The sequence below is a fragment of the Pongo pygmaeus genome, chromosome 13 (genome assembly GCF_028885625.2).
Source record: "Pongo pygmaeus isolate AG05252 chromosome 13, NHGRI_mPonPyg2-v2.0_pri, whole genome shotgun sequence".
In the NCBI taxonomy this organism is placed as follows: domain Eukaryota; kingdom Metazoa; phylum Chordata; class Mammalia; order Primates; family Hominidae; genus Pongo; species Pongo pygmaeus.
The window spans coordinates 40765571-40793471 of NC_072386.2; the positions used below are offsets into that span (position 1 = coordinate 40765571).

The window sequence follows — 27901 nt, forward strand, 5'->3', positions numbered from 1 at the left end:
ACACTGAGTTAGTTACTGAACCTTAATAGGCTAAATTATACTCAAAAAAGTGCTCTGTGCATAAATAATAACCTTTTTGCATCTTGAGTTTCTATAAAACAGGAATTATTGGCCTCTACTTGCCTTACGGGTATTTGTTGAGGATCTGCTGGAATAATGAAATAGTTAAAATCACTCTGTTTGCAACATTGTGTCACTGGTGCCCTTATGAATTTTAAGATATTTATTTATTATTCAGTATGTATTCGTTGACTATCTGCTATGTGTAAAGCAGTATGGCAAGTGCTATTGGGAAATACAAAGAGAAATAAGTTAGTTCTTGATCCTAAGGAGAGAAAAACATGTGTTTAAGGTTCAAGGCCATGTAGTGCTTAGAGCCCTAAGGAACATAGAGCACTTGGGACGATGAGATCCCTTTCATCCAAAGGTATCAGGAAATTTCATGGAAGAAGTGGCATCAGGAAATAGGGACATTTTCAAAGGGAGAATACAGGCGAGGGTATTCCAAAAAGAGCAGCATGAGAACTATTTCAGGTTAGGAAAGTCCGAATCAGTATGCAAGAGACATAAAATATTCTAATTAGAGTGTCTATCAAGCATTTTTCATGAAGAAGGAGGAGAAGATAAAGCTGGAAAGGCAGGTTAGAGCTAGATTGTAGAGGGCCTGGAAAGAACTGTAATTGGTAATTGGTGGGGAGCTATAAACATGATCTAGGAGAATGTGTTCGACAATTGGAGGGGTGGTGTATAGCACTAGTTGGCAAATATGGAATGATAAAGTTGGGATTATTGCTAAAGGGTTATTGCAGAGGTCTGAGCATGTACTTGTTAGAAATATTCTGGAAGGTGTGTGGGGGACAGCTGAGGGGATTGAAAGGGCAGAATGGACAGGCTATCAGAACTGACTGGGTTTAGGAAATAAGGAGAAGGCTTTTAATAGTGATGTATAGTTCTGAGTCTTTGTTAATGGGATTATGGTAATAACATTGAAAAATATAGCAAAATCCAGGGAAAGCTGTAGTAAAGAAAGGAGACCAGTGAACCTATTTGCTTTGCTTGTTTAGCTCGAGATGTTAACTGGACACTTAGAAAAATCTAGTGAAAGTTTGAAAATGCAGGACTGAAATTCACATGAGAGGTAAGGGTTAGGGATTTAGGAGCCCTGTTCACACAGAGGTATGTGATAGCTGAAACTTGAGAAGAGCTTCACATCACTTAACGAGAATGCGTGTAAGAGAGAAAATGCGGCCACATGATGTGGCTCATGCCTGTAATCCCAGTACTTTGGGAGGCCGCAGCAGGAGGATCACTTGAGGCCAGCAGTTCAAGACCAGCCTGGGTAACTTAGCAAGACCCCCATTTTTATCAAAAAAAAAAAAAAGAAAGAAAAAGAAAAAAATTTAGCTGAAAAGAATCACTTCTCAGCTAAATTGCAGGGCACATGGGTATTTTCCCCCTTCTAGGAGGTTGCTTACTTGGAGTCATGTTCTAGAGATATTCAGAAGTAAACTGAAAGGAAAGTCTAGGAGTTTAAGGTTGCAGCGAGTCACAGATGCACATCACTGTATCCCAGTCTGGGTGACAGAGCAAGACCCTGTCTCAAAAATAAAAATAAAGAAAAAGAAAATGGTATTATTTTAAGTATTACTTGCCATTGGGTAAGTCAATTACATAAGTAGCTCTGTCTTTTTGTGAGGCAACTAATACCAAAAGAAAAGCAAAAAAGAAAGTCTCATGTATTTTACCATTTATAAAGTATTCTGTTGTCCACTAAGCTTCTCTTCTTAGCTTCTAAAGCTACTAGGTTTCAGAGTAAAGTATGTTCAGTTTGGGAAAAAAATATTTTTATAGGACCTCCAAGGAAAATATAACTCCCTTTGACTTTATCTTCTCTCCACTTCCTGAGAACCTTAGTAACAAAGATGTTACTGGTAGGACGGGTTTACATTCACTTTTTACCTGTCTGATACAGACTACTACAGCTTTTCATCTCCCCTAGTTCTCACCCCAGTTGAGATCCATGCATTTGGGATGGGGGTGGGGGGTATCCCTTAGAAATCAACTTTGTATGCGTTTGCACATTTTTCTCTTTTTAGTCTGGGGTCCTCAGCAGGCTTGGAGGGGGAATTGTGTAGTACACAGTATGACTTATGTTTGACTTGGGAAAATTTTTCCTGTATGGAACAGCAGGACTGAATCTGCTTTCTCATTTCCTTTCTTCTTTTAACATTATCTATGTTCAAGCTTTGCATGCAAAGAAAACTGTTGATTCATTGATCTTCGACATGCTGCATTATGAGCCTTGGCAGAAGGTAAAGGCTCCCCTGGCTCCCCTGTTTAGAGCAGCCGGAATTCTTCTGGTCTGTTGGTACCATCTGTGGCCTTCCTTCAGGCTCAGTTTTCATAGTAAGTCTAACTCATGTCAAATGGGGCAAGGTGCTAGTCCAGAGTAATTTGCATCTCTAGCCAACCACTGTGCTTTTACTCTAGTAAATGCCCATTGTATTTGTCTCTTAAACTGTGTATGCTACTTAAACTTTTTTTTTTTTAATCATAATTGGTTTAATGTAGGTGGTTCAATGAGTAGTTTGTGAAGTTGAATTTTTGGGAACTAATATTTGCTCTTTCCCTTTCTGATGCCACAACACATTCTTGTATCCTGTTTCATTCAAATTCACTATTCTGCTTTTTTTACATACGTTTTTCAATCACCCTTTTCCCTTTGGTGTTGTTTAGCGAGGGAGGAAACCCTTTCAATTTGTTCCATTTTTGTGCCTCTGATGAAGTAAGAGCAACTCAAATGGGTGTGTTTTCTTCCTAAGTAAACTCTTTTCTAAAAAAAATGCCACACCCTCCCCCCAAAATAAAGCATTCAGTAGCTTGATGGTGATTACTTGAAGGCAGTCTCTTTCCTCATTAGAGGTAAATACATCTTCACTCTTGATTGCCGCAGAAAGGTAGGTACAGGAGCTGAGTGGAGCAAACCCAGTGGCTGAGTTCAAGTTGCCCTGGATCATTTTAAAGTGCTTTTCATGTAAATGCTACAGTTAATGTCTGTCCCCACATAATTTCTTTCTAATGTTTGCAGCAGATGTGAAGTTGGCCTTACCACTGCTCAAGTTGCTTGCTCATTTTGGCTTTTTCTCATAAGCTTTTCCTTTCCTGGCTTCCTTTCTTTTCTTTACAGAGTGAGATGTTGGGAGATAAGGATTTTGTGCCTTGGTGTATGCTCCTTCTTCTTTCTCTCCATTGTTTTAAGTTATATCGTTTCTAAAACTAAGTTATGATCTATAGAGCTTTTGCCTTATGGTTCCTTTTTGGTTTTCTAGTTTACATGGGCTAGGGAGCCTCAAACTTTAATGCTCATCAGCATCACGTGGAGGGCTTGTAAACACAGGTGAGGGACTCCACCTCCAGTTTCTGTCACAGTGGGTCTCAGGTGGGGCATGCAAATGAGTTTCAGACATGCTCTCAGGTGATGATCACAGTTATCTTTGGCCAAGAAGCGTGCCTTGGGCACTGACCGAGACTATTGGTCTTGTCTGTCAGTGTGCTGCCCACCCCCAGAGGGTTGGGTTCTTCAGATTTTATTCATGCACGTTCTCTGGAAACTCTTTACTTTTTAATAATTTATAGGACAGGCTGCTAGCATAAGAGAACTCAGAAAATTACCTTATATTTTAATTGTGAAAGGGTTGGTTGCAGGAGGGGCAGATGTGCTGCTTCTTGCCACTCTCACCCCCTCATCCCCCAGTGAAGTCTCTTTTTTTTTTTTTTGAGACTGTCTTACTGTGTTGCCCAGGCTGGAGTGCAGTGGTGCGATCTCGGCTCACTGCAACCTCTGCCTCCCAGGTTCAAGCGATTCTCCTGCCTCAGCCCCAAGTAGCTGGGATTACAGGCGCCCGCCACCATACCCAGCTAATTTTTGTATTTTTAGTAGAGACAGGGTTTCTCCATGTCAGCCAGGCTAGTCTCGAACTCCTGACCTCAGGTAATCCACCCACCTTGGCCCCCCTAAGTGCTGGAATTACAGGCATGAGCCACCACACCCAGCACCCAGTGAAGTCTTTAACAGTAAGTCCCTCTGAGCTGAGAGCGATCTTTTCAGTCATTCTAAACACAGCATCACTCTAGGAAGCCTTCTAAAAGATGATTGAGTTGGCCCTTGGTCCCTGAGTGAAACCAAGTGACTCTGTCTCTTTTTAGTTTCCCCAGTTGCTTATAATATTCCTTTGACCCTTGTGGCTTGCTTTCCTTTCCCCTATGCGGCTTCCATTGTGGTCTCAAAGTTCTCAGCCCTCAATGGATTGGTATGCCATGGTGCTGCTTTTGTGGGCTGGGGGCAAAGTAGCATTTACAGATATACTGTGTACCTACTGAATCCTTAGGTGCTTTACATGTGTCATCTCATTCAACCTTGCCAACCCTGCACGATAAATGTAAGTATCCTCATTTTACAGGTGCAGGAAACAAGGCTCTGAGATAAGTAACTGAGCAACTTTACAAGATATTGCAGTAGAGATTTAAACAGAGATCTAATTGCAAAGCTAGAACTCTTTCAGTATTACCTGTCTTTAAGATAGCTGGAGTTGAGCGTTGAGGATAGAAAGTAAGTTAACCTGGGTGTGGCATACTTGAAATTGCATTTAATGTCAACTGTCAGAGTTGGCAATGTATTTGCCCATAAGCAACAACCTGTGGTGTTCAATTTCCAAAATAATGTATTAAAAGAATGATTGCAAACCAATAGAAAATAATAGAATTCTGTACCTTTTTTTCTTAAATATAAGAAGCCGCCGGGTGTGGTGGCTCACGCCTGTAATCCCAACACTTTGGGATGCCAAGGTGGGCAGATCTCACTTTAGGTCAGGAGTTCAAGACCAGCCTGGCCAATGTGGAGAAACCCCATCTCTACTAAAAGTACAAAAATTAGCCAGGCATGGTGGCAGGCACCTGTAATCCCAGCTACTCGGGAAGCTGAGGCAGGAGAATCACTTGAACCCGGGAGGCAGAGGTTGCAGTGAGCCGAGATTGTGCCACTGCACTCCAGCCTGGGTGACAGAGTGAGACTCCATCTTTAAAAAAAAAAAAAAAAAAGGCTGGGCACAGTGGTTCATGCCTGTAATCCCAGCACTGTGGGAGGCCGAGGCGGGCAGATCATGAGGTCAGGAGATCGAGACCATCCTGGCTAACATGGTGAAACCCCATCTCTATTAAAAATACAAAAAATTAGCTGGGCGTGGTGGTGGGTGCCTGTAGTCCCAGCTACTCAGGAGGCTGAGGCAGAAGAATCGCTTGAACCCAGGAGGCATAGCTTGCAGTGAGCCAAGATCGCACCACTGTGTTCCAGCCTGGGTGACACAACGAGACTCTGTTTCAAAAAAAAGAACCCATCTGTGGATCTGGTACAAGTGACTTCATTCTCATTTTCTCCAATGCTAAAACCCAGGTAAAACAAGAATTGCAGGAAGTACGTGAAATCTGTCCAATAGTAGGATGTTTTTTGAGTAAAGCACTAGCGAAGTCATTGAGAGAACTTTGTCTTAATTTCACTTCTATCCATTTTTATCAAATGTAGAGGGAGACCATAGTGATAGGCCTCAGTTTTCTCATTTAGAAATAAAAGGAGTATAATGGAAATTTCTCCCCTTCCTTACTTGTCTGATGTGGGAATTAATAAATATTATGTGTAAAGCCCTTTGAGCACTCTGGAAGAAAGATTCTATGTAATTTTAGCATTATTCATGGTCCATTAAGCTCCTCAGGGTGTCACCAGGGAAGAGGGATTTTTACCTTTTATCCCGTATTTCACAGTATAAAAACAAGGTATTTTTGTTGTTGTTTGTGGCTGTGAAAAATCTCCTGTAATTGTACCTGCAGAGGTTGCTCCTATCACAGAGCCCAGGGCACTGTTCTTTGGCAGCTCACCCCAGAGGATCAGCTCCTGAGGAAGAGCAAGAGTGAACCTTAGTGAAATAGCTCCTGGCACCTGTGAGGACATTGTGCCTGCTCCACCCCCTACCCTGGCATCCCCCCCACCTCCATCATCTTCTGTGTCTCTCAACCTGTTGCATAACAGAATCACATACTGATTGACTCTTTTCCATTGTCTTTTATCTTATGCTGATCCTATAGTTCGTTGCTCTGAGATGACTCCAGAGGAGATCTGTGTCTCCTTCAGGCACTGGCATCTGTCCTATCCAGTTCTTCTCCTATAAAATATCTCCCATCCTTATCATGTTCCTATTGATACAACTCTGCATCTGAGGACTCTATAACAATGAATGTATTTCTGGTCTTTCCATATTTGAAAATGGATAAGTGCTGTGTTGTATTTATTTATTTGAGACAGGGTTTCACTCTGTCACTCAGGCTGGATAATAAATACTGTGTTGTTAGTATGTATGTATGCATGTATGTATGTATGTATGTATGTATGTATGTATTTGAGACAGGGTTTCACTCTGTCACCCAGGCTGGAGTGCAGTGGCACACTTATAGCCCCTTTTAACTTTGAACTCTTGGGCTTAAGTAATCCTTCTAGGATTACAGGCACATGTCACCACACCCAGCTAATTTTTCTTTCATTATTACTTTTCTCTCTGTGTTGCCCAGGCTGGTCTAGAACTCCTGATCTCCTGCCTTGACCTCCCTAAGTGCTAGGATTACATGTGTGATCCACCACATCCAGCTTGACACTGTTTTGATTTACGAGTTGCTTTCTGATCAGTGAGCAGTGGGTTCCTTCTTTGGCCTTAGGTTCTATATTCTTGGGCCTTCTGAGTCTTAGTCTGGGGTCCCATGGTAGAGAAAGTTTAGGCCCAGAATTTTGTCTCCTACTTAAATTGTAGGCTGAAAAATGAAGATATAATTTAACTGCATACCCTGCCACGTAGCTCACCTTCCTGTGTTTCTGCTTTTGTATTCATTTATTTTGCAGCAGTGTGTTTAGCGTGCATCTTCATCTTTACAGTGTTGGATAATTTGTTTATTTCTTTATCTGCTCTTTCTCACAGGGACTCCTGGTGAGCTTATTGTCAAATCTATTTCACTTAATGGTCTTCCTGAACTCTTTGTGTTATCTGAGTGATTTTTCCTCTTGCCGCTTGGCATTGTATAACCACTGAAATTAGGCTGGAGTGCTATTGGGTCTTCCTTTTGGCTTGGAATCCGGCAGTGCTTGTACCTAGCCATGTCTCTGAGGAGCACTCTGATGGGGCTTTATTTCTGTTTATCTCTCTCCCTCTTTTTTTTTTTTTTTTTTTAAACTTACGTTGTATATCATTCTTTTCCAAGGTCTTTGTCCCTTCAACACTGCCAGATTGAAGCCACCAAAACACATACACTTCAGAACTGATCTGGGCTTGGGGCCAGCTTGACTGAGGAGACTGGAGCTCACATGGAAGTTAGTTTGTTTATTTAGGCTGTGACTTTCATAGTGTCTATCAGGCAGATGCCTACCTGCATGTTTAATATTTAAAAGTAAAATGGAAATTTCAAGTCGACCCTGGCTCTGCAGGAGGCATCCCTGACTATGAGCCCTTTTCTTTGTAACATGATTCTTTTCTCAAGTTATCATTTCTGTGCCTTTTTCTTTTTTCCTTTGTCCCCTTCCTACCACCGATGTTTCACAGCCATTCATCTTCAAATATTTTCAACGGTAGCTCCCATTTACAACCTGGAGCTTTTTATGTCTTCTTTTCAGAAGTCTGGTCCCTAACAGTTTTTTTTTTTGTGATCTCAGTAAACAAAGAACGTGTGTGTGTGTGTATGGGGGCGGGGGGGGGGGGTTATGTGTGTAGGAAGCCTGCCATATTTCCTCCCTGCCCCACAGAAAATGTGTTTTCTGGAAGCCCTTTTGACACTGAAGTGAATGCCCACTGGCCCTCCCTTGTTGAATTCTCCTGAGGGGAGAGAGAGAGGCCTTTATACTTGTTGTCATATCTTTTGTTTCTGCTGATTATACACAAAGTAAGTTGTAAATAGCTCTCTCACACACCATGATTCCTTCAAGGTATGTATGTACAGGAGAGTAGATATGTACTCAGCCTCCACTTGCCCTGGGGATTTCAGAGGGTCCCTTTCAAGGCCTCTGACTTCCTGTTACAGTACTAAGATAATGAAATTTACATCAGTTGTAGACAGTTATTCCATAATTAAACCTGTGGCATAATGTTTAGAAATATTAGCTGAACAGTTCACCATTTTTTTGTTTTTAAGTTAAATGATTTTATTACTTTTAAAGCAACATATACAATCATACAAAAAGAATAAAAGTTAAGTACCTGTAATCTTAATCACTGTGAACATTTTGGAAAATCTTTGTAGAACTTTGTACTATATAGTATGTCATTAAAACAGGCACTAGGTACTAGCACAGAGGAAAAGTGGATAAAATGGAATTCCCCAAATCAGTTTAAAATTTATATTAAATAATGGTTAGGCACACCCCATATTTTATTATCCTAATTTACAATAGAGTAATAATAGGGGTTAGACAATTGATATCTGATTTTTCTTCAATCATTTTTTGATTGCTTATGGCTGGCTAACTTCTGAGGCTTCTAAATCAAAAGGTGGAATGAGATGTGCTAAATTACAACTAATTAGGTTATCAACTTTTATCTCTTTTGTATCTTCCTTAGTACATTTTGATGAATTAAGAAAGAGATATGGTTTGCCTTTCCATGTTGAAAAATTTCCCTAACTGATGACGCTGATTGTGGTGGATAGGGTGAGAGTGTAGTGTATTTTTAGACCATGAACCGTTCAGTGAACTTCGTGAACCAATTTTGATTTGAATCTCGTTCCTTATTTTTTAGAATATGGGAGTCAACTTTCAAAGATTCTTATGGATATATTTTTCTGCTCAGAAATCCTAGCACTCTAAGTTTGAAAGTGTACCCACTTCCCTACTAGTTCCTTTTTGTGATTATGATTGTTGAAACATACTGGTAGTTTGCCACCATTTCCTCCCAACTTACTCACAGACCTTTATGTTTTCTCTTAGAAACTGTGTATTTCTAAGTGTCTCAAGTTGTAATTGCATGTAATTGTAGTTGTTTAACTTTCTCCTTCCCTCTTGAGGATGTTTATAAAGTGCATTCTGTGACTGTGGCGATAAAAAGAACTAGAAACTTAGTGTTTGTGACGTGGTCAAATAATCTTAAGGTAAGTAGCAGTTTGTTTTGTGTATGTGAGATCGGGTGAGGTTTACACTTAATTTGCAATATATGGCTTACTGAATCTGCCTTAGTTAAGTCCTATTTATTGAGGTTTTATAAGAAGGTTTTGGGGGGATTCATTTTGATTTGGAATATTCTCAGCTTAATTTTTTTCTTTTCCCTTCTATTGCTCCCTGGGGAGAATAACTGTTGCAGAACTCATTAGTGGCCTTCCATATGTCAGCTGAGGGGTAGTATCAGCATTATTTCTATGTGTGACACAACACAAATGCACAGTGTCCCCGCTCTTCTCCCTGCTGCATTTCTTTCTTATTCCTCAGTTAAGAGGATAAATTCCCTTTTTTGTTGCTTATGTTGTCCTAGACCAAGGAGCAGGTAGCAGGTCTTGATTTCTGTTAGCGCCTTTTTCCTTTGCTGTCTTCTTTGTAATTTCTTTCATATGAAACATCAACAAATACCTCTAGAATGGATGCCACTAAATGTAGTTATTACATGTTTTTTTTTTTTTAAATTAACTTCTTGGAAATGTATTCTTAATCTTTCATTTCTTTCTCATTTCTTAAGTTTGAATCCAGGTTTTGCAACTTAATAACATGTGACTCTGAGCTAGTTATTTACCTACTCTAAGCCTCAGTTTTTTCGTTTGTAGACTGGAGATGCTCATACTCCGTAGGAGTGTTGAGAGGAAAATGAGGGTTAATCTACACGTAAGGTGCCCCACATAGTGACTGGCGCATTGGCCTCCACGTGTGAAACTCTTAGGTAAAGAGTGGTTATAAACTTCAAAGACAGATGACAGTCTGTCCATTTCACCTTATGAGCCTAGTGAAGAGGAATAAAAGACTTGAAAAAAATGAGAGAACTGGACCTAAAAATGTTTGAAGCGTTGACTGAGTGCGTTTTTTTTTTCTTTTCTTTCCAGTGATATTCACTAGTGAACTTGGAAAGTGGAGTGTACTGAACGTTGTTTAAGTTTGGACGCTTGTACTGATTTTTGGGTGAAAAGAAAGAGGGAAGCACCTTTTAAGCTAGCATGCATGGCTGAAAACTGATGTCTGAACAAAGCAAATTGATTAGCACAAATGATCTTAATTGGAGTTTTAAAAAAGTCAAAGAAAACAAAACAGAAGAGTGCTTTGATAGGGAAAGAAGACAAAGGTGAGATGATGCTTAGTTGATGTATTGAGTTTAGGGACATATAGATATATGATTAGTGTGAGTAGTATAAGTATGGAAATAATGGGGAACAATTAGAAATTTTTAAAAAGCAGAGAACGTGTTTAGGTGGAATCTAAAACCTTGTTTAATCTTAAAAAAATCTGAAATGAAATAAGCAAGGGACAGTAGGCAGTATTTAGGGACGATATTGACTAATTATAATTGCTTAGTTTTAAAAAGGGATCTTAGTGGCTTTCAGTGTAGAATTTTAGATATAGAGAAACATTCATTAAGTTTTAACCTTTTTTTTATTATTAGGACAGATAAATATAACAGGGTTTTTAAGCTTAAAGATAACATGTTTAAATGAGTAACTATTAATAATAAATATTGATAAATAGAAGTCTGCCTGTGCTAGCCTACACCAGGAACAGAAAAAACAAATTTGAACAAATATTTTAAGAATGTAAAGGAACTTAGGCATTGTTGAATGTATTTTTTTAAAATTCCTACGTAAGAAAATTAAAGGAAAGAGGAAAAGAACAAATTTATGTTACCAATGTGAAACAGAAATTATCTATTTAAGTCTTTTCCCCTCCCTGCATTTCCTTCCTTCTGTCTCCCTCCACCTGTCCGTGGATATTTATTAGGTGCCTACTGTGTGCTACATGCTGTGAATACAAGGAGGAACAAAATTTATGTTGCTTTTTTCTTCTTGGAATTTACCTTCTGGTAGTTAATAAACTTTGTTATATGGTATTCACTATATATTTGACATACTAAGTGTCACATACATGTCAAGCCATGATGACCTGTTATAGACCCGCAGTTGGGATTTCCTCTCTCTGCCTGGGTCAAGTGTGACTGTGTGCAGTTCTCAGCAGCCTCCATACATAGCATCTAATGTGGCTGTATTCCCTCAGGTTCCATTGGCATGTACTGGCAGAGTGCTGGGGGCAGACTTCTGCCCAAACCTGGAGGAGCCAGACCACAGGCTGGAAGTCCAGGTTGGAGTCTTAACTGTTTTCTCAGCTGGGGGTGCTGTGACAGAAACAGTGGTCCTGGAAAGCCATTTGGGTATATCAGCGTCATCAGGAAAAGACAACCATTGAGATAGGTGTAAAGAGGGACCAGTGTAGCATATGTGCAGCCAAAGGTCCTTTTCAGGATGCGTTGTCTGTAACTGTAGATCATTTGTTTGTTCAGTCAAGAAATACATACAGACTGTAGTAAGTACATGGTCTCTGAAGGTTGACTACCTAGAGTTGATACAAGTTGCTGTGAGACCTTTGGCAAGTCACTTAATTTAAGTGAACCTTAGTTTTCTCATCTATAAGATGGAGATTTACCACACAAGGTGATGATGAGAATTTGAAGGACCTGACATATATTCAGCAGTTAGTACAGGACCTGGCACATAACAGGTACCCAGTAAATATTAGCTTTCATCTTCTAAGACTTTTGGGATTTATGTGAGTAAGTCATGTTTCCTACAATATGGTCTCCCAGCTCAGGAGAACAGCAGCCATTCAACTGGGTGCTTTATAAGAAAAGTAGGACTTAATGAAATATCTTCTGTCTTCATGGGTTGGAAGATATGTCTTGTGGTGTAATAGGAGTATATCAGCAAAGTACATTTTTTTTTTTTGGTGAAACTGTTGGATTGAAATTCAGTTTGTTTTGTGTGGTCTTGAGGCATTAGAAGTGATTTGGTGTATTGCAAATTAAAAATGTAAATGTGACATTTTGGCTAAAGGCATGCCTCCATTTCTATGTACATAATAATATTTAAGGAATGTGTGTGCCAATGCAAAGATGCAGGCTGAAGTTTCAACATGGGTAGCATTCCCTAGCATGAGGAAACTCATACTTTTTTTTTAGTACCTCCATTTGGCCTTATTTTCTAAATTTTCAGGCTTATAAGATGAGCATAGTGAGCTCAGTTTTAAAACATTTTTACTGATTTAGAACCACAAATGAGAAAAGAGAACCATTTAAAAAATGGACTTCTACTCAGTGAGAATGAGGGTAGAAGTGGTGGTAGGAGGAGGTTTCAGTTTTTATGGTACCGAAGGGTATGCCATCTCTAGCACACCTGCTCTTGGCCTAGGGAAGACCACCTGAGCTCTGTTGTGCCCCAAACTGGTACTGTCTGGGTGGTGTATGGCTGTGATACAACAGAAAAGCAGGTGGGACACATGAAACACGATCATGTATTTCCTAGTTCTAGAAAGCTAACAGCTTGTGTGTGACACGCAAATGCAGAGTGATGGAAGACTTTTTGTGGAGAGTAGTCTGATCCTTGACCTTTTTTGGGTAGGACGAGTGATGTTCTTCAAACACATCACCTGGAATGGTCTGTCATGGGTGATTGTTGGAAATCTGTTTTTAAACCTTGAATTACAGTGAAAAGAAAAATGGGTTTTGCAGATGTGAGTGTGTAAAATAAAACTGGAAAAAAAAAACCTATTGAGTACATTGACATACTACAGGAGAAAATGTAGAAAATGTTATATTTACAGGTTAAAGTAACATTCTGGTTGTAGATGAACCAGATTGTGGGGTTGATAGTTCAGCAAGGACCTTGCAAAGAAGACCAAGTTCCTGGACAAAGTAATGAAAGTGATATTATTGGATATTCCTCATTGTGGATCATCATTTTGGTGGACTGCGTGGAAGGATTGAATCTGTTAAAAGATGATCAACTATGGAGAGTTAGTCAAGTAGCTGGGACCACTTGAAGCATTTCTCCCTCTCTTCTTTTTCCTCTGCCTTCCTAAATGTGGCTTCTTCTGCACATTTTAGAAATACCTAGTACATATGCATATTATGTCCGCCATAATAAACTTGATGCTTAATATACTTTTCACCAGCTATCTATTTCAGGACTATTTTTTAGCTTAGACTGCTTTCATTCTTGCCATGGCATGTGTCCTAGTCCTTTTTAAATTTTTTCCTAGAGAATGAGCCATTTCTTATTGTTCAGCATAGCTTTATACTCTAGGGAACTCACTATAGGACTTGCCAGTCATCTCCTTTTCCTGCTTGTATCATAGGCTTTCCCCCAGGGCTAGGCATTATCATCACTAGAGGATATGCTCATTGGCCTCTTGAGTCTGAGAATAACCTCCCGTACACCTCAATTTAGGAGCAACGGTTTGTTTATATTCTTTCTTAGAAAGGATTTTTGTTTAGACATACAGCCCTCAAATCTGGTTTACTTTTATATTTTAGCTGACATAAGTGGAGCCCCTTTCTGCTCTTTCATGACTGGTGGAGCCCCTTTCTGCTCTTTGCCTTCTTCCTTTTAAACCTTTGCCTTTTATTCCTAAAATTTCAGATTTCTTAGCAGCTTTATTTTTCAATAATCCCAAGATCCCCTACTGTGGTCAATGAATGTATCTTTGGTTTTGAATGACTGTCAACCTTCAAGTCTGTGCCTGACTTGACTTTTGCAAGGACTTCTGCTGTGTTTTGTGTTAATATTGCTTGATTCAGAAAAATAACTGGAAATCAAGATTTTGATTCTCTAACTTTATTTACTTTCCCCAGTGGCTTTTGAAGTGGGTACTCCAGTTTGGGAGGTTAACTGATGAACAGCAGCAAAGAATTCCACTCTTACGCAATCATCTTCTGAGAAATGGTTATTCTAATTTAGGCTCTCCTTAATTGCAGATATTTTACTTTTATCAGAGAAAAGTTACTTTGTTAGTTCAGTTGTGCCTCATCATGTATTAAGTTGTTACATTTAGCTCAGCACAGTTCTTTTCTTGGTTGGGAATTCAGGATGTGAGGTTTGACTCGGTATTTTTCACCACTGAAGTGCTTAAAAAATTAGAGTAAATAATGAACCGATATTTCAGTACTAGATTAGACACAATTTACTGTGATGTTTTATAAACCACAGGCTCCTTTCTTATGTGAATGTGTGAAGGATCTCTTTTTTTTCCAGACATACTGGGGTGCAAGTGTAAATTTCCATAAAATTTAAATGAGGTGCTTCCTGTAATTAATGAACAATTGTGGCTGCTCTCTGGTCTGCATTGTAATTAACCGTGATCAGGCTTGTTTAGTGATGACACTGTTCCTGTAATAATTTGACAAGCTACTGTGAATTTGCCAGGTTATTAAACAACCTGCAGCATTCACTTCTGGAATCACGGGGATGAGCTCGGCTGCTGCTGCTAGTTAAATGCAACATAAGGGTGAACCAAAAGCTGCTCATCGAAGTCTGTCGATCACTATGAACAGATTTAAATTCCTATGATGTTGGAGAAGTTAATTAATTTTGTATAGGGTGTCTTGAAACTTTTTATTACATGATAAACCTACTGGGGCAAAGCTGGTCATGTTTATGAACTCACAATGAAGCCAGCAAATTCTCTATATTTTTTAACACCAGTATGAACTAAACAAAATCTGAAGTTCCCCTTACCACCTTATTAAATGAGTATAATTTATTTTTTAAAAAAGGTTGTTTCCTTCACAGATAGATCCACAACATCCCCCCAAATAAAAGTTCACTCTCTCTCTTTTTTTCTGTTCCAAATAGATGACCTTGTAAGTCGTGTTGCAGGTAGAGCAGTCTAAGTGGACCAGTAGCCTTATATCCTTGGTCACCAGCGCACCGGTCCCCCAACCCCCTCTTTCAGGTTAAGATCTGTTCAAAACGTTACTGTCTAGTTACTGTGGTGTCTTTCATTCAGATTCTGTTTATTGACTAAACCGCAAGGATTCCTGCCCAAAGTACCAGGCGGTCTATGCTTGACTGATTTTGATTTTCTAACATCAGCCCTGGGGTTTATTTGAAAAATGTACATACACTGCAGCTTTAACAAGTCAAGTGACTGCATGTTTTTGACCGTGGAGTAGAGTATATCTGAAGATCATTAAATTTAGTGGGGGAAGGGAGGGGTAGAGAATAAGTGTAGTAGTCATTGTACCATTGCAGAGTGAGTGTGTGTGTGTGTTTGTGTGTGTGACACATGGTTTTTGTCTTTTCATCTTCTCCAAGAGCCAGAAAGTTTCCTGCAGTTCTCTTTCCAGCTATTGACAAATGATTGCCAGATGTGAGATCTTTGCAGTGCTCTTTCCCTCAGCAAACCTGCAGCGATGGGATATTTGATTCTCCCTTGCCCATTTCATCTCCTTTCCACATCTGCCAGGGACACACAAGCAATACATCCCTACATGAGAGTTTAAAGTTTATTCAGCTCCTTTTTCCCCTCCGATAAAATGTTTGGAGACAACAGAATGAGGTCCATATGACTCTCTCCTGACTTCACTGTATGAAATTAATTGTTTATTTTACTTATCTACCTCTCAGTAATTGAAGTATTTCATTTTAGTTTCGGTCCATGGAAAATTTGACGTAACTCTGGGAGTGCTAAGAGTTTCCTATTGTCTGCTTGCTGCAAATGTGCCACCATCTCAGCTTCCCTTTGAGTGCCTCAATTCTGATAAAAACTAGACTGTTGGTTTCACAGGACTTCCCAGTAAAGTAATTTTAATCAACAGCTGTCAAAATATTAAGTGTGGAGTGTCTGGTAAAATTCAGTAGTCATTTAGAATTTAAAAAGCCACCTAAGAGGGAGAAAATTCAACTTATTTGGTTTGATTGGTTTACTCTGTGTTTGTGTCCATTGTCAAAATTGATATGGATGAGGCTCTAGTTTTAATCACAAGTAGCTTAAAAAAGAGAAAGTACACTGAGTTTCAGAGGAATCTGAAGTTAGCCTGTGTAGGCCACACACGTAATCACTAACATGCACAGAAGCCTTTTGCATCTGCTTGGAATCTGTATTGATACTGATTTTTTTTTTCTCATCTCAGTTTGAAAATATTTTCCAAAATGCCCTTATAGCTCATGTTCATACTATCGGGTGGGCTGACACAGGTGGCCTGTCTGTTTTCCTATTACACTTTTTGGCAAATGGAAAGGCCTCTTATTCCCTGAATAAGATCAACGTTTTTTTTTTTTAAACATTTAAAAAATAATCCATAAAATGTCTGCCACATGTTCTCTAGTTTATGGAAATGTTTTCCAAATTAGACTTGTGGAATTGGTTTCTTATTGTAAAAGTATTAGTGTGTTTACTATTTCTGCTACCTTCTTAGCTACCTGTGATTATGTGAATTTATATTTTTATATGAAATTTAAATGAGAAATATAATTATTATTTCTGAATTCCCGTACTGAGGAAAATTTTTTTGTTATTAAAGGAGGTAAGTGATTATACCCACATCAGAATCAACACAGAAAAAGTGTGAAGCCTGTTTTTCAATATTTTCTTTAAAAAATTAACAAAACGACAAACAAAGCTAACAACAACAATAACAAAAGCCCCTGAAAAGATTAAATCCTCCTAAACCTAAGTAAATGGTGGAAAACCATTTACCACAAGTTGCCAAAATGTTCTATGTTTCTGTTGGAAGTTTTTAGTGAATAGGATAGAAGATGATCGCAGTTGAACATGAGGACAGTGATTTCAAACTGTTTACCCTTAAAAACAAGATGAAGATCATGATGGAGGGGTTAAGTTTAAATAACACTCCCCCATGCAAAACAAAATTACTAAGAACCAAACAAATCCCTGTGGAAAAGTTTGTATGATTATTGTTCTGACTTCCCTGAGGACTGACGCCACGGTAGGCACTCAGTGGATACCAGTGGTGGAAGGTGGAGGCAAAGAGCCCTTTTATAAAACAACAAGGTTAGGAACTCCTCTGGCAGGAGCCAAGTTCCTCCGAGTTTAGATCACTTCACATAATTTGCCCTCGCTAATGCATTTGCTGGTTTCTCATGCCTTCCTGCCTTTTCCTCTCCATGGTTACTCTGGGAGGCAGAGAGGTGCTAAGCAATGGAGGTGTCATCCGGCCCACGCACCTAGGGAACGTCCTTCAGAGGACGACTTGTCACCAGCCGTCAAAGAAGAGAGTGGCTTTGTGGTCTCCGAACATCTGGCAGCGCTGCACAGGAAGCTGAGGGGGTGTCATTAATTGTGATGAAATAATTTAAACCATCAGGAATAAATGAGGCTGTTAAGCTAAGTTCAGATTCCATTTGCCATGCACATGTGTCTAGCAGCCTGTGTGCAGTTAAAAAAAATTGAATTATATTAGCTCATGAGTAGAAGTGAAACAGATACTGTAAATGAAACAAGTTGCTGTATAGTGATGACATCGTGTTGAACCATTTCACAGAGTTACAGTTTGTAGGATCACTATATCAAAAGTGGTATATTATTTAATGAATTTTTATATTATAAAACATTCCTATGGTATGGAATATAGTAAGGACCAGTGGTTTATGGGTAGGTAGAGAGGATGCGTAGGTGGATGGGTAGAAAGAAGCAAGCCACCAGGTAAAGGTGCAGTGAGGTGGGTGGGAGGTGTTTTGCCAGGCTGAATTGAGGCACAGTGTACCTTTCTATAGAGTCTGGCTGTGATTACAATATTAGGTGCCCTTGCTCTGTGTACATAGTGCAGCTTGGAGGACAATTTCTCTCTGATGACCAACTACGAATGTTCCTGTGAGAGCTTCTGACACTTTGGGCACATCCATGTTGTTTTCTTGCTATTAAAAACAACTATCTTGGGCGATAGAATATTACTCCTCAAGCAAGGGAACATATTTATAAGGCTTTGCACAATCAGTGAACACTGATTTCGATTGTAATTTTCAGGCACTATGGAAGGAGACATCTCCAATTTCTTTACAAAGGAAAAACTTGGGTTTGGAATGTCAGGACAACTGCGAGGTTGTGTGCACTAAACGGATCAATGGTGTGTAGGTTCTAAAGTATATTTGTAAAATGAAAGCCATTCCTTTACACACAAGTGAAGCTTTCAAAGTTGAACTTTTATGTAAAAACAATCATGGAAATTTGAAAAAAAAGAGAGAGAGAGAGACTGTTACTGTTTAGGTACAGAAAGAATTTTTAAAAAATTACTGGAGAGGTAATCCCTCTGTCAGAAAACAGATACATGGCTAGGCGCAGTGGCTCACGCCTGTAATCCCAGCACTTTGGGAGGTGGGCGGATTGCCTGAGCTCAGGAGCCCAAGACCAGCCTGGGCAACATGGTGAAACCCTGTCTCTAATAAAAAAATACAGAAAATTAGCCTGGCATGGTGGCGTGTGCCTGTAATCCCAGCTATTTGGAGGCTGAGGCATGAGAATTGGGAGGTGGAGGCTGCAGTGAGCCGAGATTGCACCACTGAACTCCAGCCTGGGTGGTAGAGCAAGACTGTCTCAAAAAAAGAAAAAAAAAAAGAAAGAAAACAGATACAGGTGATGGTCTGGAACTTCGGCAAGCTTTGGACAAGAGTTGTTTTGCTAAAAATATTTTATCTCCCTCACCCCTTCATCCCTCCCTTATCTTATTGCCTTTCTTATTCACTGTCACGTGCTGCCTTTTTTCTTCCTCCTCTCTCTCCATTTTCTCTTTTCCTTTCCATTATTCTCACTTTTATTTTGCATCCTCTCATTTTTGTTACAATTGATTCTCATCCTCTACCGTCATAGAAAGTGAGGTGCAATTCCGTTTTCGTTTATAATGTTGGTTTTCCTGCTACTAGTTAAAAGATTGATATCTACAATTACTTAGTTTGTAAAATTATAAAATTTAGGTTGTATTTTTACATAAAGTTGTGTGACCATTGGCGAATTTTTTAAAAGAAAGCAATTGAACCTTGATTAAGCTTTTTAAAAGGAATGCAGAACACTCATTGAGTTATCCTCTTCCCTGGACCAGAATAAAATTGTTATTGGTGAAAGTCAGCTAGAAGTTTGCAGCTCTGGGTTACCCTCTCTCTTCTTACTCCGGGCACAGGAGGAAGACATTCAGGTTGAAACACTTGTGTTTCCCTTAACTTTAGACGTGTTTGAAGTTGAATAGAATGACCAGTAGTCAGGATATTGCTACTGTGTATGTGTGTGTGTGTGTGTGTGTGTCTGAGACAAAGTCTGTCTTTGTCCCACAGGCTGGAGTGCAGTGGCGTGATCTTGGCTCACTGCAACCTCCACCTCCCAGGTTCAAGCGATTCTCCTGCCTCAGCCTCCCGAGTAACTGGGACTACGGGCATTCACCACCATGTCCAGTTAATTTTTGTATATTTAGTAGAGACGGGGTTTCACCATGTTGGCTGGGCTGGTCTCGAACTCTTGATCTCAAGTAATCTGCCAGCCTCAGCCACCCAAAGTGCTGGGATTACAGGTGTGAGCCACCATGCCTGGCCATGTGTGTTTTTATCTTTATATTTTATTTTAATTGATGGATAGTATAGAAAGATGAGTTCTTCAGCCTATCTCTTGGCACTGTTGGACAGATTGAAGGAGATTGTGCCTGTGTATTAGCTTTTGGCTAATAGTGAATGCATTGTTGTTACTGTGTAAATTACTTTTACTAGCTTTTACTAGCAGATAAAAATTAGAATTTTTTTTCTGAAATTTTCACATATCTTGAAAAATTAAATGTTATTCACCTAAAAACAGTTTTATAATTTTTCCCTAAAATAAGAAGTCTAAAGTGAACACAGAAAATTTTGGAACAAGATAACTGTGTTTTTCTTTTTATCTTTCTTAATTCGCATTCTGTAATACATCTGTTTCTCAAAACAAATAAGAAAATGATAATATATTCAACAATGACTTGTGCTTTCTTTCAGAAGTGTGTTAGTAAATATTTACAGGGGAAAAAAAACAGTTCGTGAACTTGCTTTTTTTTTTCTCCTCCCTTGTTCTTACTTGGGTGTGGTGTGAACTGGATGCCCCTAGATATTTTCGAGACCTTGTTTATTCTGCTGCTGCTGTTAACTTATCATCTGCTTAGGCAGCATTAAATTTGTGAATTCCTGTGTTTCAGGTTCTGTGTTTCGGATACATTGTGGATTAAGTAAACTTTGGTTGAATGGCCTGAGAACCTAACTACATTTCTGCATTCTCTCTCAATACCAGTATTTCTGTGAGATAATGTTACCTAGATTTTGGACAACCAACTTAACATACACTGTTCATGTTGGCAACTGCCAGTATTAATGTAAGAAGTATTAAATAAGATGCTTATGTTTATGTACGTTCCTAAGCCATAGCAGCTTCATAGAAGAAGGAAAAAATAGAGAAAAACAAAATATTTTAATTCTTGGCTTAAATAGAATTACGTGTTTGTGTTTGGGTGTATGCCTATGGATGGATTTTGTATGTACATACACACATGTCATATATATATGTATATATCCGTATTTTTATATGAGAATAGCTAGTGATGTTCTGTTCAAATATTTTGTTGGAGTTAGTCATAATTAATAATTTAAGAGCACATATTCCCCCCTACATGTACACAAAAGAAAAAGAAAAATTCTTTTGTTTGAGTAGATAATGGAATCTCAATTTGTGTTTTCAATTCTTTAGGATCAGTATTTTTTCATGTGTTTTCGAAATTAAAAGCTGGAATTGATTGATTGATTGAGATGGAGTCTCGCTTTGTCACTCAGGCTGGAGCGCAGTGGTGAAATCTTGGCTCACTGCAATCTCTGCCTCCCGGGTTCAAGAGATTCTCCTGCCTCAGCCTCCTGAGTAGCTGAGATTACAAGCGTGCACCACCACACCTGGCTAATTTTTGTATTTTAAAATACGAAATTTCACATGGGTAGCTGAGATTCACCATGTTGGCCAGGCTGGTCTCAAACTCTTGATCTCAAGTGATCGATCTGCCTCGGCTTCCCTTGTGAGCCACCGAGCCCGGCCAAAGCTGGAAATTACTTAAGTTATGTAACCTAATATCTTTACAGATTTGGAAACTAAGGCAGAGAACTTTTAAGACTTAACCAAAATCATGTAGTTAGTAACACACTCTTCATTGCTGATGTGTCAGAGTCTTTAAGATACAATTTACTAGGTTTTATTCCTTTAGAGTTTAACAAGTATTATATAGCAGTATTCTAAATTTTTTCTTTTCATCGATAATTAGACCAGGCACAGTGGCTCATGCCTTTAATCCCAGCATTTTGGAAGGTGGGCGAGGTGGGCCTATCACTTGAGCCCGGGAGTTTAAGACCAGTGTGGACAACATGGCAAAAGGCTGGTTCTACTAAAAATAAAAATACAAAAATTAGCTGGGTGTGGTGACATGTGCTTGTAGTCCCAGCTATTCTGAAGGCTGAGGCAGGAGCATCACTTGAGCCCGGAGGCAGAGGTTGTGGTGAGTCGATATCACATTACAACAACACCACTGAACTCCAGCCTGGGTGACACAGTGAGACTTAAAAAAAAAAAATTAATTTAGTCCTTGTTTTGTATAATCCAAGTGGACGTAAATAAAGGATGTAAATATCAGTTAGACCTCAGTAAAGGTGAGGGAAAGGTGAAGAAGAATGCAAGGAGGCTACATTTTTAGGCATTGTAGTAGTTGTCTTGGCAGATTTCCCTATGAAAATAGGAGATCTTCCTGCACTGTGTGTGAAATGTGCTGACTTGATGCTAAGAAATGGAATATTTGGGTCTTGCTTTTATTTTTTCCCTTCTACTTTTCTAGTGTCAGTTAGTTTAGAATTTGGGTGTTGCTCAAATGCTGATTCTTAAACTTCAAGAATCGGAAATATTCCCATCTAATAATCCGTTTCAAAACTGCCATTATAGACAACTGAATAGTGGAATTGCCCAAGAACATAAAAGTGTTAAATCTTTACTGTTCATTGAGTGCCAGTGGAGAGCTTCAAGGAGCATATACGCAGACCAAGTCCCCTTGAAATCAATGTTATATAAACCATCTTTAAGTGCCTTCTTGCGTATGGTACTATGTTTGCATCTTATAAGAAGTGAGCTGAATAGATAGGGTCTTTGCCCTCTAGGAGTTTATAATCAAAAACAGATGATATAGCTGACATCTGTTATTGTATTAAAGTCCTACAAATAAACATCGATTAGATCCATAAATAAAAGTTTGATATCAAAGACAAGTAAAAACCTTTTTGCTTGCCTGATTAAATAAGTAAACACACATCTTCATCCCTACACTGAGACTATCCATGCAAGTTGTAAAGTGACTAAACTAAAATAATCATGACACTAGGATACTCCTTTAGATTGTTATTTTTTTAGGGGTTTTAAAAGAGTGCTGACATTAATGTGACGTCACTGATGGTGTATTATAAGTGGGTCTGGATTCAGGGATGTTTTTGTCTTTCTGGCTAGGAATTTGGGATGAAATTAATTTTCCTCCATCTCTTGAATTTCTTTATTTCTAACTATTCAATGGTAGTACTTGCTGTTGTAAACCAGCATTCTAGAGGACAGTTTAAAAATTTTATCCAGACCCTCACTGTGATTAGAAATCATATATTTTTAAAATTAGCTGTCCCTTAAGCCTCTGGGAACTGCACTAAAACAAAGATGAGGGTATAAAATTGATGCTGTAATGAGATGAACTTATATATCTAAAAGGCTTTGAGTGGAATATTAGTCCGAAAAGGCAGGTTCAGAACTTTGGAATGAACAGTTCTAGTTGTACATTTGAGTAAAGCTATACCAACTAAAATTAAATGTAAAATGTTGGCAAGAGAGATAGGTATTGAGTTTGATAAAATATTTTCTTTCTGCATGCTTCAATTTTAGTGCAAGGTATTATAACAGTCACTTCATTTTTTAAGTGTAGGGGAACTAAAACAGCAACGTTGGGGAGACTAAACATGAACCCATCTCAGAGTTCAACATATTAAAAAAATGGCTGTCCCTACTGCAGTGTAGGTGTCTGGCTGTGTAAATTAAAGCATGTGGATGCAGAAATTAATTAGAACAGTCAAAGATATAAATCAAACTTATTTGGTACACTGATGAAATGAGCATTGTTTATAAGATTATCTTGTTATTTAATCTATTCTGTATAAACCTGGCTGGTTAGCCTTATGAAGTAATAATACAATTAATGTGATGTGATGATGGTATACTTTTTCTTGGTACAGGCCTGATCCTGCAGATCTTTCTTGACTAGGACTTGTGTATATAGAAGACCATAAGAACTGGAAATTTTAATTAGCAAGAATGCCTCCACCTCTCAGTTGTGTGTGTGTGTGTGTGTGTGTGTGTGTGTGTGTGTGTGTGTGTGTGTGTGTGTGTTTTAAATCTCAGAATGTTCCCTGGGAGTTTTATTCTTTTTGAACCATTCATCTACTCACCCTGGAAAAATGAACTGCTTTCAGATGTTATTTCCTCAAAACTGTGCAAAGTTTATTATAAGAGCTACCTACTGTCTTCTAGCTAATACTGTGCTATGCTACTGGGTCTCAAATAAAGAGAAAGTTTTACTTATAAATGAAACCATTAGGAATTTCTTGAATAAACAAAGGTTTTTCTCCCTTTGATATGCAAAGTAATTTTGTTTGTAATTATTAGTCATATAAGTCTATGTCTAATACATGCAAGCATCATTCGTTATCTTTTATATGAGAATGCACTCCTGTCACCTAAAGAGCAGAAAACAGATACACTAAGACAAAACAAAATAAAAAACCCCCCAAAAACTAAACAGGGATTCCAGCTTGTAGGAAAATTGTCAGCGTCATTATTTACTATTTGATTCAGGATTTTTGCTTCGTGTTGTTTACCCTGCTTTCTTTCCTTGTCTCTATTCCTTTGACTCCGTGAAGTTGGTTTCTTTATGTCCTCAAATGAGAACTTTGTTTTTGGAAAGTTAAAGATGTAGATTTTATTTACCTCGCTCTTAGATTGCTTCACTACTCCATGGTGTTCTCTTACTCTTTAACAGAATTTGGCGACAGTGTCCAATAAAGTAACTAATAAATTGTAGGAAAAAAATGTCACAGTAATCTCTCTTGTAAAACCTTTTATGAATGGAGCCTGATGGCTGGAGTTTGTTGTTCCTACTTAATCTCATAAAGAGAATGGATTTAGAACAGTGTTCTTTTAGGATTATGCATAGGGTGATTATGAGTGTGATATGATAAAATCGTACTTATGATTTCATTTTGTCCTGAACAGTTAGGATTTTTTGCTCTGGATTGGTCTATAGTTGATGTTAAACATTTTCTTTTTTTTTTTGAGATGGAGTCTTGCTCTGTCACCCAGGCTGGAGTGCAGTGGCGCGATCTCTGCTCACTGCAAACTCTGCCTCCTGGGTTCACGCCATTCTCCTGCCTCAGCCTCCCGAGTAGCTGGGCTACAGGTGCCCGCCACCATACCCAGCTAATTTTTTGTATTTTTAGTAGAGACAGGGTTTCACGATGTTAGCCAGGATGGTCTGGATCTCCTGACCTCGTGATCCGCCCGCCTCGGCCTCCCAAAGTGCTGGGATTACAGGCATGAGCCACCGTGCCTGGCCAGTGTTAAACATTTTCAATTTGACATGTCAGATATTTGGATGTATTATTTTAAAGATCTTTTGTCTCATCTTCATAGGAGTGTCCCAGATCTCCCTGCTTCACCTGTGATTATCTGTGATGCCATAGCAACACCCCTTGCTGTTAGCAGAGTATGTATTATTTCTGTGGTTTTGTGAATCAGTAACCACTAAAAGATTTGTGACCAATCACCCATGAATGATTTGTTCAGAGTTTGCTTAATGAGAGAAACTGTGGTGTAAGACAACCTCACAATGTATGTACAGGTATATTTTCACTGTTACACTTGGCTCTGTTCTAGATTATGCAACTGGGATTTTCAGTCATTGTTGAGCTATGTAGATATATTTGGTGGAGTTTGGGTCTGTTTTCTGTAAGCCTTTCAGAACAGTACTTGTCAAACCAGTGTTAAAACCGGGATCTGCTGACTGGAGCTCAGGCATATGGTGAAACAAGATGCCTTCTGGGTTGAAGAGGTGACTAACAGTGGGCCAACTGCTCTCCTTTACTTGCCAACCAGAGCCTGCTTCTCAAATCTCATGAGAGGCAGGCTTCAATGAGCTGAGTAAACAGTATGAGCTGTGTGTCCAGTTTCTATTTTGGAAGTGATGCATAGGACCAGAGCTGATGAGAAACTCTGGGATATAGTCTAATTTTCTGTCAAACAGAACCCCTGGTGGTAAAGGTAAAGGCTGATTTGGGGTAAAGGCACTGTACAGAGATTCTCTCCTGAGTTTGGCTTTTCCATGGGCTGCCTGTTCTTTTGGATGTGAAAGACTAGATGTGTTCTCCAGCCTTTCTGCACTTCCCTAGTTCTTTTCTTTTTACCACTTATCCTTTCCTTTTTCCTGTGAGTTATTTCAGTGTTTCACCTTTTCCTTCATTTTGATACAATCAGATATTATTTTATCCATACATTTTAGGATGTCTTTTAGGAGGAGCCGATGTAATGTGGGCTCTTATGTAAACAGTTGAGAGAGTGACTTGCGTGAAGGCATTTTGTTTAGGGAGGATCCTAGAGTACAAATGAAGGACCAGGGAAAACCAACACAAAGATGAATTACTGAGATGATCAGTGCCACAACTGATGGGTTCTCATTCTCACTGAGGCCTTCTGAGGAAGTATTTAACCATTGGCTCTCATTTCCATTGATCCGTATGGCCGTCTGAGCATGAACTTCCCACACTTTTGGCTTGTGCATGTGCGTCTTCAAGTTGTCAGGAAGCATGACTCAGGTGGGGCAAGCTCAGGGGAAGGTGCTAATTAGCGATCAGTGGGGGAAGTTGGTTCATGCAGCTAGAATAAGAGATGTGACAGAGAGGATTTTTAAGTAGTCCAAGGAACCCATACATTGTTTTTGGTTTTGGTCTAAAAGCATAGAGAGCTCTGGAGTAGTTGCTGTTCTGAATTTCTCTTTTCTTATATTTATTGTAGTGTACTTCTCAGGTGAGTTCAGGTATACCTTTACCATCACTTTGTTACTTGAAGGGATTGTTTGCATTTCCTTTAATAATTTTATCTTACCTCTTGGAACATTGGTCATTCACCATTAGGACCAGAATGATCTAGAATAGGTAATGCATTTCCCTTTTATTAACACAACTCTACTGCTTTATCCACACTAAAGCATAAAACATTTATATCCTATGTCCTTGATTTTGGAGTGGGAGAAAGTTGTCAGCTATTCAGCCACTTTTAATATTCTTCTTGAATTGGCTGGATACAGTGGCTCATGCTTGTAATCCCAGCACTTTGGGAGGCAGAGGTGGGAAGATGACTTGAGCCCAGAAGTTCAAGGTAACAGTGAACTATGATCGCGCCCTGAATTCCAGCCTGGGTGACAGAGCGAGACCTTGTCTCTAATATATTTTATTTATGTTTATATTCTATATATATTCTAAATTGAGTTATTTAGCAGAATTCTGCCACAGGGTAATTTGGCTCTTTCAGATGTTCAAAAGTAGACCCAAATCTTTACTGGAATTTTCCAATGGTCCTAGGAACCCCAATAGGTATAGTTAATGCTTCTATTAAACCATGACATATGATAGATTAGTGAAGATTTAGAGAAGAGTGTAAGGAAAAACTAAAAATAGTACCCAGTGGGATTGAAACATTATGCATGCTTTCAGTACTTATTTGATAGAAGAATCTGTTTCAGAAACCAACTTCTAACAAAAGCAGTTGAATTACACAATTATTATATGTTTTTAAATTGTAGTTACATATTTTTACTGGAGTCATGGTCCACAAATTATAAGGTTAACTATTATCATGGATCATGCAGAGGAGATGAAACCACATCAAAGTTTCCTACCATCCACTCTAAGCTGCAGTTCAAGTTTCTAACACGTTTTGCTTCTTATAAGTGGATGAGCTGATCTTCATTTCTTTTTCTGTGGTATCTGATTTATTTCTGGTTGTTTCTGTTTAAAGAAATATGTACTGCTTATAGGAATGATAATTTAAGCAGGTGGAGAAGAAGTAGTTCTCTATTTGTGCAGGTAGATGGAAGGAACACCTTGCAAATGCATAACATAGTATCTCACATACTTTAATTCCCTCAATAAGTTATTGTATTTTAAAGGTAAAAGACCAGAACAGAGAAACAACAGAGGGCCTGATTCTACTAAGAATTTATAACTGTTATAAGATCCTCAGCCAATTGGGAGTTGCTGTCTAGTGAGATGTGCATCTGATGTGCTATTTTGCTCCAATTCACAATAGCCAGTACTGTTTCAATAAAGGAAAAATTTAGTTTACTCTGCTAGAACTTTCTCTTGATCTGAGGGAGTTGGATAGTTGGATTATTTGAGGTTAACATACCTTAGCACCTTTAGGGCAAAATGTAACCTAGGGGTGTGATAGAATATGCCATCTAGAGGATAAGGAGTTTTAGATTATAAGGAAAATTACTCCCTTAGTGGGCTCTTCAGGAACAATGTTTTTTCTTGTGGTTGGTCACTTTCAGTATATGGCAGTTGCTTTCCATTATATTCTGAGGCTCCAATCAATCTGTACAGTATTATGCAACTTATAGTTACATTATAACCAAAATATGTCAAATGTGGTTTCTGAGTGGCTGATTTACAGTAAGTCTTCCTCAGTCCCCAAAGTGGGTATTATGACTAATTTAAACTTTCATACACCAAAGCAGTTTTTTTCATATGAAAATCGTGTGTCTTGTGGGGGGGGGGAGGTGGG

At 38.8% G+C, this 27901-nt stretch overlaps 1 protein-coding gene across 31 annotated transcripts in view; it reads left to right on the forward strand.

Moving 5' to 3' along the window:
* The window catches only part of BNC2 (basonuclin zinc finger protein 2), a 460480-nt gene that overhangs the window by 176584 nt on the left and 255995 nt on the right, over nucleotides 1–27901 (forward strand). For 12 of the 31 annotated variants that reach the window (XM_063649458.1, XM_063649462.1, XM_063649465.1 and 9 more), the window contains one exon: nucleotides 11267–11350. The exons of the other annotated variants lie outside the window; for them this stretch is intronic. In XM_063649458.1, coding sequence (XP_063505528.1) covers nucleotides 11267–11350 — 84 coding nt within the window. The remainder of the gene's footprint in view (nucleotides 1–11266; nucleotides 11351–27901) is intronic. 31 annotated transcript variants of the gene reach the window in all.